Source organism: Homarus americanus, unplaced genomic scaffold, assembly GCF_018991925.1.
Source record: "Homarus americanus isolate GMGI-L3 unplaced genomic scaffold, GMGI_Hamer_2.0 scaffold48354, whole genome shotgun sequence".
NCBI classification, from domain to species: Eukaryota; Metazoa; Arthropoda; class Malacostraca; order Decapoda; family Nephropidae; genus Homarus; species Homarus americanus.
The window spans coordinates 1,462,319-1,479,445 of NW_024723833.1; the positions used below are offsets into that span (position 1 = coordinate 1,462,319).

Below are 17,127 nucleotides of genomic sequence, written 5' to 3' on the forward strand. Positions count from 1 at the left end.
CACCACCCGTCACTGTCTTGTGCCACTACCCATCACTGTCTTGTGCTGCCCACCACCCGTCACTGTCTTGTGCCTCACCACCCATCAGTCTTGTGCTGCCCACCGTCACTGTCTTGTGCTTGCTCACCACCCTCACTGTCTTGTGCTGCCCACCACCGTCACTGTGTGTGTTCTGCCACCCATCCCTTGTCTTGTGCTGCCCACCATCACTGTCTTGTGATCCTCCACCGTCACTGTCTTGTGCTGCCCACCACCCCTCACTGTCTTGTGCCCCTCTACCCGTCACTGTCTTGTTTGCCCACCGTCACTGTCTTGTGCTGCCCACCACCCATCACTGTCTTGTGCTGCCCACCACATACTGTCTTGTGCTTCCCACCCCTCACTGTCTTGTGCCACTTACACCCATCACTGTCTTGTGCTGCCCACCACTCGTCTGTGCACCTCTTATGTGCTGCCCCGTCACTGTCTTGTGCTGCCCCACCCGTCACTGTCTTGTGCTACCCGTCACTGTGCTGCCCACCACCCATCACTGTGTGTGCCCACCCGTCACTGTCTTGTGCTGCTCCACCACCCGTCACTGTCTTGTGCTGCCCACCACCGTCACTGTCTTGTGCTGCCCACCACCGTCACGTCTTATTTCTTGCCCACCACCCGTCACTGTCTTGTCACCCACCGTCACTGTCTTGTGCTGCCCACCACCCGTCACTGTCTTGTGCTGCACCACCCGTCACTGTCTTGTGCTGCCCACCCATCACTGTCTTGTGCTGCTCACCACCCGTCTGTCGTGCTGCCCACCACCGTCTTGTGTGCCCACCACCCGTCACTTTTGTGCCCACCACCCCTCACTGTCTTGTTGCTTGCCCACCACCATCACTGTCTGTGCTGCTCACCACTCGTCACTGTCTTGTGCTGCCCACCACCCCTCACTGTCTTGTGCTGCCCTCTTCTTGTGGTGCCCACCACCCCTCACTGTCTTGTGCTGCCCACCACCGTCACTGTCTTGTGCTGCCCACCACCCATCACTGTCTTGTGCTGTTCACCACTCGTCACAGTCTTGTGCTGCCCACCACCGTCTGTCTGTGCTGCCCATCACTGTCTTGTGCTGCCCACCACCCCGTCACTGTCTTGTGCTGCCCACCACCTCTGCCCACCCATCACTGTCTTGTGCTGCCCACCACCCGTCACTGTCTTGTGCTTCTCACCACCCGTCACTATCTTGTGCTGTTCACCACCCATCACTGTCTTGTGCCCACACCCATCACTGTTTGTGCTGCCCACCCGTCACTGTCTTGTGCCCCACCACCTCACTGTCTTGTGCTGCCCACCACCCGTCACTGTCTTGTGCTGCCCACCGTCACTTCTTTGTCTGCCCACCACTCGTCACTGTCTTGTGCTGACCACCCATCACTGTCTTGTGCTGCCCACCACCCCTCACTGTCTTGTGCTGCCACCCATCACTGTCTTGTGCTGCTCACCACTCGTCACTTTCTTGAGGCTGCTCACCACCCGTCACTGTCTTGTGCTGCCCACCACCCGTCACTGTCTTGTGCTGCTCAGCACCCGTCACTGTCTTGTGCTGCTCACCACTCGTCACTGTCTTGTGCTCCCCACCACCCGTCACTGTCTTGTGCTGTTCACCACCCATCACTGTCTTGTGCTGCCCACCACCCGTCATTGTCTTGTGCTGTTCAGCACCCGTCACTGTCTTGTGCTGCTTACCACTCGTCACTGTCTTGTGCTCCCCACCACCCGTCACTGTCTTGTGCTGCCCACCACCCATCACTGTCTTGTGCTGCCCACCACCCGTCACTGTCTTGTGCTGTTTCACCAATTCGTCACTATCTTGTGCTGTTCACCACCCATCAATGTCTTGTGCTGCCCACCCATCACGCCTTGTGCCACCACCACCTGTCACCGTCGTGCTGCCCACCACCCCTCACCCACTGTCTTGTGCCGCTCCACCACCCGTCACCGTCTTTTGCTGCCCACCACCCATCACTGTCTTGTGCTGCCCACCACCCGTCACTTTCTTGAGGCTGCTCACCACCCGTCACTGTCTTGTGCTGCCCACCACCCGTCACTGTCTTGTGCTGCTCACCACCCGTCACTGTCTTGTGCTGCTCACCACCCGTCACTGTCTTGGGCTGCCCACCACCCCTCACTGTCTTGTGCTGCCCACCACCTGTCACTGTCCTTCTCTGTCCACCACCCCTCACTGTCTTGTGCTGTCCACCACCCGTCACTGTCTTGTGCCACCACCCTCACTGTCCTTCTCTGTCCACCACCCCTCACTGTCCTTTCTCTGGCCACCACCCTTGCCAGTGTTTCCGGAGATTATATATTTTATAAGTGTCTTGTCAGTTTTTTTTTTTTAGTTTAACAAATTTTATTGGCAAAGCTTGTAGTACAGTTTGCCTATTCTGAGTAATTCAGTCAGGTCTTGACACTGAGGGTGGTATCACTTCTCACTGCCACGCAGGACAGAGGTTCATACACAAAGAAATACATCATATTCATTAACAGCTATAAATGTACAGAGGTCAGATTCATATGAGTAATGTCACTGTTCACTGCCATGCAGGACAGAGGTTCGTACACAAAGAGATGCATCATATTCATTGACAGTACATATACATTTATGTATACACACACATACACATATGCATACATATACACATATACATACACATATACATGTACATATATATACACATATGCACATATACACACATACATACACATATACACACATACATACATATACGTCGGTCAGATTCATGTGGGTAATGTCACTCTTCACTGCCATACAGGACAGAGGTTCGTACACAAAGAATGCATCATATTCATTGACACTATATATAGGTCAGATTTATGTGAGTAATGCCACTGTTCACTGCCATGCAGGACAGAGGTTCGTACACAAAGAAGGAAATACATCATATTCATTAGCAGTATATATAGGTCAGTGGATCACATACATTGGAGTCATATTCTAATTGAAGACTAATCAGTGTGGGCTAGCAAATTTGGGATAAACAGCAAGACTGTCCTCAAGCACACCTGATTCAATGAAGTAATTTCATAGTTCAAGATACAATAAGTCAGGTGGCCTGAAATCTTTGACGGTGTCACATTCAATAATATAGTGTTCAAGTGTATGCTTTAGGAGTTTATCACAAAGTTTACATGCTGAGTGGGCCGGTATGGGTACAGCGTTACTAACTTGCCAGATGTGTTTGTATTCTAGCCTAATTCTGGCCACGACTACATCACATTGTCTGGTTCTGTCCTTATGCTGACCATACCGGTACCTCTTGTCACAAAATTTGTCATATTTACTAATGCTACAACTGTCAGGTCTCTCTGCATTTCTCACTTCTTCTAGATCAGAGTTCATGATTCTGACTTGAATGTTTTTAATTACGGCATTGGACAGGCCAAGGTCACGGTCAACATTTTCTTTCTTACATGCCTCATTGGCCAGTCTATCAGCACGGTCATGATACCTGATTCCAACATGGGACGGAATCCACACAAATTCGATACGAAAGTTGTTCTCATTGGCAGTTATCACATTCCTTTTAATATCACATACAACTTTAGACATAGAGCCTGACGGGCTGTTCATTGATTTCAAAGCACTTTGAGAGTCACAGAATATCACCCCACCTCCATTTTCTTTGAGGTAGTCTGTGGCTAAGTAGATTCCAGTTAGTTCAGTTTGTGTTGTGCTGGCCAGTAGACACATATTACAGTGGTATCGATACACGAATACTGAGGTCCTCTGATAACCTTGTATGAGGTGCCCTTGTGTGTGTGTGTGTGTGTGTGTTGGAAATCCCTGATATAACGTCTTAACATGTTTTCCTACAAGTACCTAAGATATGTACTGTGTTTTGTTAGAGCCGCATTACTTAAAGGTCATAAAGATGCGAAAAAGTGAAAAATATTAGAATTCAAAACCCCTGGAGTGGACGGAGCACAGACCAAGGTGATAAAGGAGGTGGCAAACAAGATTTGCACCCAACCCAAGACTTTTATTCTGGAAATCTTTAGATCAAGGTGCAGCGCCTAGGTACTGGAAATTAGCCAACGTTACCCAGTATACAAGAATGGTAGGGAAAGGGCAGCGGAAAACTCCACACCGATCAGCCTAACATCACATATACAAGCTCTGAGAAAATTATGATGGACGTCATCGTCCAACACCTGACCGAACACAGTCTTATCAACGCATCACAACACGGTTTTATGGAAAGGAAATCCTGTCTGGCAATCTTACTCACGTTCCTTGAAACTGTTACAGAATATGTGGACCAAGGCTCACCAGTAGATGTGTTGTACACCCACTAAATAATTGCTCGGCACCCGTGTCATATTGTATCACGCCGTAAGGGTGCCGAATAATTTGTTAGTGAGTGTACATGATACGTGTACACACACACACGTATACATGCACGATACATACATGTACACCCACTAAAAAATTATTCGGCACCCTTACGGCGTGATACAATATGACAAGGGTGCCGATTAATTTTTTAGTGGGTGTACATGGATTTCTCCAAGGCGTTTGACAAAGTCTCACATGCACGATTAGCCTCTAAGATCTAGGCACATGACATCACAGGCAAAATTTTGATGTGGATTAACAAATGACTTGAAGACAGGCGACAAAGAGTGGTAATTAATAGAGTACATTCTGAATAGAAAAAGGTTTTCAGTGGAGTACTGTACCACAAGACTCTATCCTTGGACCCACCCTGTTTGTGATCTACATGAACGACATACTGTAGATGAAAATATATTGAGCCAGTCAAGACGAGATCGCAACAATGCAGGAAGACGTGAATAAGCTGTTCAAATGGTCCCAAGACTAGCAAAAATGATCTTTAACATTACAAAATGCAAGACTTTACACGTAGGACATTGAAACCCTAGGTACAACTATTCTGCTAATAACACTTTCCTGGACACTGTCGATAAGGAGAAAGATCTTGGCGTTGTGATAGATCAGTCATTGAAGGCGGAGCAACAAGTGGGGACAGCAGTGAGAAAAGCAAATCGAGATTTAAAAATTATAAAACGTACCTTTGAACACAGTGATAGGAAAAAAATTTTTCAACTGTACAAATCGCAAATACGTCCCAGTCTGGATTACTGTGTACAGGCATGGAAACCCTACCTTCAGAAATATCTAGCATCCCTAGAAAAGGTGCAACACGGAGTGACTAAGATGATTCCGAAACTATGTCATCTTGATTATCCATGCAGAATGGGGGCCTTAGGACTATCAGCCCTTCAGATAAGGCACAATAGGGCAGATCTCATTGAAACATTCAAAATCCTGAAAGGGATGAAAAACGTGAACCTGAACATTTCTTTGTGATGTCAAGCACCACCAACACGAGAGACGATAACTACAAGCTCGCCAAGTTATCGTGCAGAACGAACATAAGGAAACAGTTCTTCACACAAAGGCTGGTAGACCTATGGAACGGTCTATCAGCCCAAGCTATAGAATGAAGAACAGTACTGGTCTTTAAAACTGCCCTTGACAAAATTATCAAGAACAATTAAGGGATCCTCTTTATATATAGGCCACTGGCCTGGCCTTCTCTCGGCATGGCCACCTCTAGTGGGGGTAAATTGTGAGTGTGTGAGAAGTACTAACTGGTAAAAGAACCAGTGAGAGTCAGTTATACTAGATGTGACCTCAAGTGAATGAGCACGAGTACAAGTGTAAATACATAATGTGAGAATTTTTTAGTACGAGTGCATTTATAATTACACATATACACTTGAAATGGTTATGCAACTCCAAACAAGAAAACAAATGTGTATAAACGCTCAAAGTACTAGTGAGGAAACAAGTGAAGTACAATTAGTACAATATAAGTGGGGTGAGTACAAGTATGACAACAACAAGTGAGAGTACAAGGGAGTGTAGAAGCGAGGGACTGTTTGTGTTTACATACTGTGTGTGTGTGTCAGGTTGTGTGAACCTTCTCCACTACCTCCTGTAGGTGGGTGTTGTGAGGGGTCAGGGTGAACATGAGGTAGGGAGGGTGGAGGTAGGGAGGGTGAGGGTGGAGGTAGGGAGAGTGGGGGTGGGGTGGGGTAGGGAGGTGGGGGGTGGAGGGAGGGTGAAGGTGGGATAGGGAAGCTGACGAAGGGGTAGAGAAGGTGAAGGTGGGGTAGGGAGGGTGCGGGTAGATGTAATGAAGGTGAAGGTGGGGTAGGGAGAGTGGGGATGGAGGTAGGGAGGGTGAAGGAGGGGTAGGGAAGATGAAGAAGGGGAAGAGAAGGTGAAGGTGGAGTAGGGAGGGTGAGGGTGGAGGTAGGGAGGGTGAAGGTGGAGGTAGGGAGAGTAAGGGTGGAGGTAGGAGGGTCAGGGTTGGAGGAAGAGGGTGGGTGGAGGTTTACTTGTTTGCTGTTTGTCCATATGGCTCTTCCTACCACTGTAAACCATATGACCAACGCCACTAATGATCATAAGATTAGCGCCAATATATACCCTCAGACTGGAGGCATTACACATCATAAGACAACCGCCAGGAGACATAATACCAGCGCCACCACACCATAAATATCCTCATAAGGCGAACAGAATGTAGTCAGTGATTTTATGGGTATTAAATGTACTTACGTTATGTCGGACCTGTAACTGACTGACTTCCTTCTGTCTCGTGTAATATAATGGCACCAACAGAGATCTGTTGTGTGTGTGTGTGTGTGTGTGTGTGTGTGTGTGTTTACGTAAACATACATGATGGTGCGGTGTGTGCCAAAAGTATAGTAGTGGCGGTTTTAAGGCGTAGATCCTTCTTGTAAATGTGTTATCACGACAGGCGGGAATATAATGTATAGTGTGATGCAATAATAAATAAGACTGTATGATGTAAGTGCAAAATTGTATAAGTTATATGGTGGTGGTAAGAGGGTGGTGGGTCGACCGCCTTCCTGCCCGGAGAACAACCGCCCTCTCTCTCCCGCCACAGAAACCAGCTAATACTCGGCAATTTCCTTCCTCCGTCCCATCTCGAGGCAATGTATCGAAATACCTTATCATTTGGTTAGATAACTATGTTGTCTTTGTGCCACAGATTTATCTCATCAAATATCGTGATAATAAATACTTCTGTGCAGAAAAATGTTGTGAGCGTTGCGACAAAGGGAGAGTATTGGTGTGTTCTGACGCGGTGGCGTCTTGACTGAGGGGAGGCGTTGTAATAAAATACGCGCCGTCTTGGACCGCACCAGCCTCCCTATTAACACGACCTTCTCTGACAAGTTCACTACACAAACACATATCAGCTGTTAGTCGCGCATGTTGAAGCATTTGCCAATATAATTATTTAGGAATAAGTTATATGATGTGGGAATATGAGGGAGAGACAGAAAAGCCTTGGGCATAATGCGTGAGTGGGCGAGATGGTTGGCGCTTGGTATGTCGGGAGCTGGGGTAAGGGGGGAGTGAGGGGAGGCCAAAACTGGGGGTTGGGGGGTGTCAGTGCCAGATGCCCGGGCATTCGAGACACAGCCGCCGCCCTGGCACCTTGTACCCCGCGCCCTCTAGTACAGTGGCTGCCTAAGATGCAGCCGTAGCGTCTTCGTGGTAGTTTTTCCCTGTAAGACGGTGGTGGGCGGCGGAGATCTGGCGGTGCCACCACGCACACACAGGAAGCGTCATGGCCGCCCTCTGTCACCACCACGTGAACCACTGAAACTCTAAAGTAGGAAGGAAGTAGTGAATACAGTGTTGTGTGTGTGTGTGTGGGCAGTGTGATGGTGGGCGTGCGGCGGTGACGAGGCCACCAGCCACCCAGCACTACCTCAACGCTGCCTCTGTCCTCCCTCACACCACCTCCCCTCAGTGTTGTGCTTCAGTGTAGTGTAGCAGTGTAGTGCACCACCACCTTCAGAAGCCACCCTCACCACACACTGCCGCCAGGCAGGTCCACCTGTGAGGCTCCACCAAGAACGGCCTATCATTAAGGGTGACAGTGAGGGTCCATCAGTAAGGGCCCCCAGTGAGGGCCCGCCAACAGCGTGATGGTGCCAGCGCCCCCTGAAGCCTGGACCGCCATGGGCGGCGGGGGCGGCGCCTCCACGGCGGCCTCCATGATGGGCGGGCTGGAGGCCAACGTAGGCGGAGGGGCGGGCGGCGGCGGGGGACTACCAGGAGGGGCGGCCCCGGCACAGCTGCTGAATTGGGTGTATCTCACCCTGGCCGACCACCACAACCAGCAGGCGGGCGGCGGCGCCCACCACAACCCTCCGCCACCCCTTCACACCTCACAGGTAGGTCTAGCAGGGGGGGGGGGTACTGGGTACATGTGTGTGTGTGTGTGTGTCACTGCAGGTGATACGTGGACAATCTGCATGGTTGGAGGATTTTAGTATTTGTGTGAGTGGGTTGCGGGGTATAAAGGGCTGGGATGTGAAAGTAAGGGTAAGGGTGTACTGTACAATATGCAGTGAAGAATATATTGGTGGAGGTGTAGGTGAAGGGTGTGTGTGTGAACCTTTAGACGTGTAAGTGTTATAAATACACATGTTCGTTACGGATGGTGAAATATGAGTGTGAACCTCATTGTGTACGTACGTGCGTGCGCGTATACAGTATAGCCAACACGTGTTCATGATACCGGTGTGTATGTATATGTATAAGATTAAATTTAAATACTGTATGTAGGTGTAATACATATAAGGATATTTACTTACATGTATTTTATTCATATTTGTGAATTTAATATCGATACTTCATATTTTACCCAAAGAAAACCGTCCCAGCAGAAAGTAAATCGTAGAACTGTTGTAGTGTCTTGAGGTCGTCCAGATTTAGTCAATTAGTCATAACTCCACGTTGAGGGGTTATCCCGAGTCCTCATCTCACCGCTGCCTTTCGAGGACTGACAGAGCCTGGGACCATAACGCACCTATAACTAGTTGAATTTCAGGCTAAAGTGCAAACATTGAGACGGTCTTAGAGTACAGAGTCTCCTGATAAAAAAAAAAATTACTCTAACTTAATTTCATCAACAGGGGTACCTAGTGACAGCACTAGGATCCCGCTTCCTCTATCAAGGAATAAACAATTAAAATTGAAAATGGAACTAATTGCATGGTACTAAGTGAACATGTTTAGTTAAGGTAGAATCTAGGTGATGTTTTGATGATGTTTTGGGGATTTTTTTTTCTGCGTTTTAGCTTAAGTTAACCAGTAATATTCGTTCTTATATTTACAGTTAGTTATAGAACCTTGTTGTGTTACGTCGTGTTGCCTTCTTTACGTCGTTAGTTATGTTACGTCGTGTTGCCTTATTTATGTCGTGTTATGTTACGTCGTGTAGCCTTATTTACGTCGTGTTATGTTACGTCGTGTTGCCTTATTTGCGTCGTGTTATGTTACGTCGTGTTGCCTTACTTGCGTCGTGTTATGTTACGTCGTGTAGCCTCATTTACGTCGTGTTATGTTACGTCGTGTAGCCTTCTTTACGTCGTAGTATGTTACGTCGTGTTATGTTACGTCGTGTTGCCTTATTTATGTCGTGTTATGTTACGTCGTGTAGCCTTATTTACGTCGTGTTATGTTACGTCGTGTAGCCTCATTTACGTCGTGTTATGTTACGTCGTGTAGCCTCATTTGCGTCGTGTTATGTTACGTCGTGTTGCCTTATTTACGTCGTGTTATGTTACGTCGTGTTGCCTTACTTAAACTTCGTGTTGTGATCCACTGTACCTGACGCTCCACACACACACACACACAGGGTCCATCAAACATTCTTTCTGCTGCCCCTTTCACTCGTCTCGTAATTCCTCCATTCATTCATTTATTTTATTTTCTCTGAATATGCCACTGAACTAACTTGTTTACATACTGTACATAAAGACAAAAGTAGAGTTAATGAAGATATTCGTAGCGTTGCTTCTGTGTGCTAATGAACTAATAATATTGCTGATGGTAAGTGACTAATGTCTCCGGTGACTGGGAAAAAAATAAGTTACAGTCATAATTTAGGTTAGGTTAGATGTGGCTAGGTTAGATATGGTTAGGTTATATGTAGCTATGTTAGATATGGTTAGGTTATATGTAGCTATGTTAGATATGGTTAGGTTATATGTAGCTATGTTAGATATGGTTAGGTTAGGACGTTAGGTAAGGTTGTTAAGTTAGGTGAATGTGACATTTTTTTCCCGTGTTTTTTTTCCTAGATTCAAATTTCTGGTGGTGGCGTCAGGTCACCCTCCCCGTGGACGTGAGCAGCAGCGTCATGTATATACATCACAGTGACAAAGGCTGTGGAAGATCAGTCATTTACGTAGATACAAGTACAACCTAATACTGTTAGTGGCTGAATGTCCTCAACAGTTTTAATTGAATCTTATAAACACTGAAACTTTTGTCATATCACCTGAAGATTAAGCACCCTGACGCAACCTTGATGGGGGGGAGGGGGGGTTAGGGTAAGGTAGCTTAGTTTCGGTTAAATTATATTAAGTTAGGTTAGCTTGAGTTAGGTTAGCTTAAGTTAGGTAAGGTTAGCTTAGATTATGTTGAGTTAGGTTAGTTTAGTTTGTTAGGTTAGGTTAAGCCAGGTCAGGTTAGGTTAGGGTAGATTAGATTAAGTTGAGTTAGGTTAGGTTAGTCTAAGTTAGGTTAGCATTAGGGTGTGTGTGAGAGAGGTTTTCAGTAATGTTGGCTTGTCTGGCCCGAGTCAACCATTACCGTTAACGTCATCCACCAGCAGCCTGTTGACGCTCATGGCTCGTAGTCGTGAATTTCCACTTCACTCAGCTGGCCAAGTACACTCTGAAGGACTTTGTCAAGATGCCTGCTGAGTGCACCCGCTGGCGGGGTTCATCTTGTAGATTAACCCAGCACTTGGCTCGATAATTTAACTTGTCTGAGTACTGTACTTTACTTTACTCTAAGTTGATTTCAGTCTCGTGCCTATCCCCAAAACCTGGCTGTCAACGTTTGAGTACAGTAACTTTAGTTGATGCTTCCTCGAGGTGGCCGGCCATGTTGCTACTTGTATACGCCGATATGTACACAAGTTTCTGGTCATAAATTTTTACATCATTTTCTTTGTAAAATTTATAAAGTTCCTTTGTGCTTTTGTGTTGAGACCCTCTAACACGGCACACACCCGAAACATGGGTATATACAGTACTCCATTATTTTCTAAATGTAACTGTATTCACCACGTCCGTGTTAGCGACGTTGTAAAGAACACATCACTTGTTAGGACTCCGGGATTCATTTTGTAACCTACTGTACAGTACTGCCTGCAAATCCATGTCACAGCGGACATTAGTGTAGAAAATAATGGAGTACTGTATTGTTTCTGTACTGAACTGTACTGTACTGTATGGTACTGTACATAAGTTTAAGGTGCACACCTTCCTTAAGGAACGGTGACTGTCAACACAAATGTTGTGTAAGTCACGGGATGTTATATCTCTGGCAGTATCCCACAGCGGATATTAATCATCTCTGCAGGCCTTCTGAGTATATGTTGTGAAGGACTACTGAGCTGTCATTTTAACCACAGCGCGAGACAAACAACTCGGTAAAACATTTAAAGTAACTCCAGCCATTAAACACAGCTGCCTTAAGTACAATCAGAATTTACGGTATTGAGACATAGGGGTCTTCAACCAGGCTGTGGGTAATATAATAAAATATCTCGGTTGACCACGTCGTTATGTGGGAAGCTTGGCTGTAGAGATCAGGATACGAGGAGAAAAAAGCCCCCCAAAACTCTCTCCCTCTCTCTAGAATGCTTGTGGCGGTGTAGTCAACCAGCAGCTGGAGAATATTGTGTCTCAACTTGTTTCAATTTGATAGATAAGATAGTATATAAATCATACTTTATCCCCGGCATCAAGGTTTGAGCCCGGGTCTCAGTTTGAGGGGCAGGTGTCACCCCCAGGGCACCGCGCGCTATAGAAACGAATACGTCTTTTCTCAATCATTTACAATCAAATTCCCATTCGCCCTATTAAGCATCGGCGGAGAGAAGGAGGGAGAGAGAGGGTGGGGGGGGAGGGGTGTCAGCTGGGCCAACCGAAGCACCAATAAATTAAAGTATATTAGGGATACGATACACTGGGTTCGTTTCCGTTCGGAGTCCGAAGTTAGTGACTTTTTCTGCTCCACATGTTTTACTGACTCTACACACGTAACAGGGAGTGGTATCTTTAGTCTACCTGTGGATAAATAAAGGTACTGTACGAAATTAGACCATTTGCCAAGGTATGCACATACACAGTTAAGTCGATGGCCATTAAATATAGTTACAGTATGGGCAACGATAGCGCCTGGTCCATTCGAGTTAAAAGACATCTATATACCTTTGAAGACATCTATATAACAGTTCATAATTATATATTCACCAACTTATATATGTTGGCAATATGGTGAAAAACCTTGTGTGAAGTGTACAAGGCTGCATAGCTGGGAAGGTGTTTACTGAGAGAGGGAGAGAGAGTTAAATTATATCCATCTCACCTCTGAACAATATGACTCAAAGTAAAGACAGGATAAGTACTCACTTAAATCTCTCAAAGTCTGACAAATATTAACCCAGAAATATGAAGAAATAACTTAGACAAATACCATCATAATGACCATAGTAGATCATTTGTCATAAAACCCACAGGGGTACCTAGTGACAGCACTAGGATCCCGCTTCCTCTATCAAGGAATAAACAATTGAAATTGAAAATTGAACCCTGAGAGTTCTTGAGACGGGATAACGAGTGGGGGAGTTTCCATGTAGCATTTTCCCCTATTGATTGTGATACTAGACTGAAATGTTGTTGACAGGCTGTTGCAAAGGGATAATTTTTTGTTAAATCGCCTGTGAACTGATATTTACACGAAGTATTAACTCATTAGACTGTGTTATAGTGAAGTATTAACTCACTAGACCGTATTATAGTGAAGTATTAACACATTAGACCGTGTTATAGTGAAGTATTAACTCACTAGACAGTGTTATAGTGAAGTATTAACACATAGACCGTGTTATAGTGAAGTAGTATTAACTCACTAGACAGTGTTATAGTGAAGTATTAACACACTAGACCGTGTTATAGTGAAGTATTAACTCACTAGACAGTGTTATAGTGAAGTATTAACACACTAGACCGTGTTATAGTGAAGTAGTAACTCACTAGACAGTGTTATAGTGAAGTATTAACACACTAGACCGTGTTATAGTGAGGTATTAACTCACTAGACAGTGTTATAGTGAAGTATTAACACACTAGACCGTGTTATAGTGAAGTATTAACTCACTAGACCGTGTTATAGTGAAGTATTAACTCACTAGACAGTGTTATAGTGAAGTATTAACACACTAGACCGTGTTACAGTGAAGTATTAACACACTAGACCGTGTTACAGTGAAGTATTAACACACTAGATGGTTTGCCAGACACAACAAGACTACTAATCTATCCTTTGCTAATTACCACCAGAAGATTGTACAGTAATGTATATAAAAAACAAACAGGTGGGTGAAGGGAGCTTGATTAGGTTAGCGTTAGGGGTGTCTAATCTTCAGATGAAGTAAACTGGGGTGTCTAATCTCCAGGTGATCCGAAGGTCCTCCTGGCTGTAAAACGTAGAGCACTGTTGTTTACTTGGAGCTTACCGTGTAGTGAGGTGTGATGGTGGCCCTCCCGCCCTTCCTCCCTCCCTCCCTCCCTCCCTCACCCCAGCTCGGCTACGGACCAGATTCGAGGTTCTTCTCCAGTTATGTTGATTATTTGTGTTGGCGGCTGGCACGCCTCTATACCCACTTGTGCTGGTCAACTGCCTCCTCCCCACCCCACCACACACACACACACACACACACACACTCCCCGACCTCCAACTTGACATATTTCTTCTACTTGTTGGTTATACGGTGGTGAAGTCTATGGCTCAAGATGTTTACAATTTGCCTCGGCTTTCTTTACGCCATACTGTACGTAACTCACACAGTCTAAAAAAATATTCTAGTGTACGATCTTAAATTTCGACATATTTCTTCTACTTGTTGGTTATACGGTGGTAAAGTCTATGGCTCAAGATGTTTACAATTTGCCTCGGCTTTCTTTACGCCATACTGTACGTAACTCACACAGTCTAAAAAAATATTCTAGTGTACGATCTTAAATTTCGAACTTCAAATCTATACGTTTGAGGTTGTTTATTGGGGTTTCAAGTAATACAAATATCTTAGTTAGGTAGTGTATGATCAGAGAGAGAGAGTCAGTAATGTTATAGCCTTGTACACAGTAGCCACAACACAGAAGGCACTGAAGCTCACATTACTGGCACACTCGACACAAACTCCAGTGGGTGATGTCCTGGGCTGCTGTATGTAGATGTACTGTATTCTGTTGGGTGGCCTCTGTTCCTCTGCCTCTCACAACCTCCTACAATTAGGTCTTGTCATTAACTTTTGCCGAAGATGTTTAAGTAGACTTGATCAACCAGACTGGTGGATATGCAATAGACTGGTTGATCACACAGCCTCGTGGTAGTTAGTTATATTAAAAGACACAAAGAGATAAGTCCAACGGAATCCATTTCAGGAAGACTTCAGAAAGTCATAAATGAATTGATAACTTTAAGTAAACTTTTGGTTCGCATGTAAGGTAGAGGTTACTGTACATTTGAAGTTAGTGTGGATGTAGACATTATTAAGACTGTGAACGAGACAGAAAGGAAATTCCGCCAGTGAATCATCCACTGAGGATGCGGGTAACTTTGAGCGCGTGATCTGATTGGCAGACAAAGACGACTAGTTTCCGAAATCAAACACTCATCTGTGAAACTGTGACAGCCTCGGCGTCTCTCTCTCTCTCTCGTGTGTGTGTGTGGTCGAGCTTAATGACTGTAGTGTTGTAAGTGACCACAGGAAGTGCATCATAATGAACAAACTGCTTTCTGACAAACTCTCTTCCTGGAATACGAGGAAAAATATGAAGGAAGTAAAACATTAAAATTATGAGACTTTTGAGTTATACTCTTAAGAAATAGTTACCTCAGGGGACCCCAAGAAGACGAGGGTTCATGATACTAACAAACATGTGTTAAGTTACTGGTTGGAATCCCAGTTATAGAGGAACAGTATACGAGTATCGCTGCACCACGGTCTGTGTTCGTTCATCAAGAATTAACAGGACCCAAAAATTAATATAAGTTTAATGTTGTGGGTCGTGTTTAAACCACCGGTCTGCATGAATTTTGATGTTTTCAAACTAATATGTGGGTGCTTTGTTGTGCGTAAGCAACAAGAATTAACCGCATTCGTGAAAAATGCATATTTTACCTACTTTGGAGTAAAAAAATATGTGATTTAGATAAACCATGGGCGCCACATAAAGTATGTCGCACTTGTGTTGAAGGTTTAAGACTGTGGAAATATCGTAGGGAAAAAGCTATGCCATTTGGAGTCCCTATGGTATGGCGGGAGCCTAAAAATCGTGGTGAGGACCAATTTTTCCTCTGTGAAGATAGAGGGATTATAATGCAAAAAATAAACAAGGAATCATTTATCCCAAGATTCCATCTGCCATGAGACCCGTGCCACATGGTCCTGAGGTTCCAGTCCCCATTCCGCCAGATGTGTTGCAGTCCGTGTCATCAGAATCTGACCGTGATTCATCGTCAGGTATCGGAAGTGATGTTTATCAACCTGAAGATATTAGTGATGTACTGGAGGTGTTTACCCGGAGTGAACTTAACGATCTGGTTATGGATTTGAATTTACCAAAGGAGTCTGCTGAACTTGTAGGATCTAGGTTGAAATCGAAGAATTTATTGAGCAAAGGGACATATTTTTTATTGTATAGGCAACGTGAACAAGAACTTGTTCTTTTTTTCGGAGGAAGGCTCCTTGGTTTATTGTAATAATGTGTCTGCTTTAATTAACTATTTTGGCATTCCCTATACAGCTACTGAATGGAGGTTGTTCATTCTTCAAAAACAAGTCTCAAAGGAGTTTTACTTCATAATGGAAATATATTTTCATCAATTCCTGTGGCTCACTCTGTTCATCTTTAGGAAACTTATGAAAATTTGTAGCTACTTCTTGAGAAAGTTCGTTATAAAGATTGGTTGGTTGGTTTGTGGAGATTTCAAAGTCAATGCTTTGTTGCTTCGTCAACAGAGTGGATACACGAAAATGCCATGTTTTTGTGTGAGTGGGACAGCAGAGCAAGACGTGAACATTGGAGCAAATAAACACTGGCCACGTAGACAGGCTCTTGTGCCAGGTTCAAAAAATATTCTACATGAACCATTGATTGACCCTAAGAACGTGCTGTTGCCTCCTCTGCATATTGAATTAGGGTTAATGAAACAATTTGTAAAAGCCCTAGATAAGGAAAGTGATTGTTTCCGGTACATCTGCAGGAAATTTCCAACAGTCACATATGAAAAAAATCAAAGCTGGCATTTTCGTGGGTTCTCAAATCCGAAAGTTAATGTTAGACCACCAGTTTGAAGAATCGATGAACCAGTGAAAAAGAAGCATGGAATAGTTTCAAGAATGTTGTGTATAGTTTTTAGGCAATAGAGAAGATCTAAACTATCAAAACATTGTTGAAGGTATGTTGGATAACTTTAAAACCATGGGTTGCAATATGAGTGTAAAAGTGCATTTCTTACCAATGCATCTTGAGTATTTTCCTGAAAATTTAGGTAGTTTAGGTGAAGAGCAAGGTGAAAGATTTCACCAGGACATTAAGGAAATGTAAAAGAGGTATCAAGGAAGGTGGAATGTGAACATGATGGATGTTGGATGCTGAAGAGAGATTGTGCCAGTGAACAGATTGACAGAAAATCGAAACAAAAGAAAGTTTCACCCCTCCTAGAAGCCTAATATTATGTTCATACATATTCATATAATATATATCATTTCTTTCTGTATCTGCAGACAAAGAGCCTAAATTGCAATAATCTTTAGGTTTAGTTAACTTTGAAGCCTATTGAATTGTCTTATTTGTATTATCTTGTCATATTTGTATGTTGTATTTGTATATGTATAAGTTATATTATCTTGTCTTATTGGTAATAAACTGTGACGTGATAGAGCAAAACAAAGTTTATTTTTGAAA

General features: G+C 44.4%; 1 protein-coding gene across 2 annotated transcripts in view; it reads left to right on the forward strand.

The window, feature by feature from the left end:
- The first annotated feature begins 7,506 nt into the window (after positions 1 to 7,506).
- Positions 7,507 to 17,127, forward strand: part of LOC121863718 (zinc finger CCHC domain-containing protein 24-like) — a 55,933-nt gene continuing 46,312 nt past the window's right edge. The window contains exon 1 of one of the 2 annotated variants that reach the window (XM_042362460.1): positions 7,507 to 8,304. In XM_042362460.1, coding sequence (XP_042218394.1) covers positions 8,056 to 8,304 — 249 coding nt within the window. In that variant the 5' untranslated portion in view covers positions 7,507 to 8,055. The remainder of the gene's footprint in view (positions 8,305 to 17,127) is intronic. The other variant, XM_042362461.1, reaches the window with a different exon arrangement.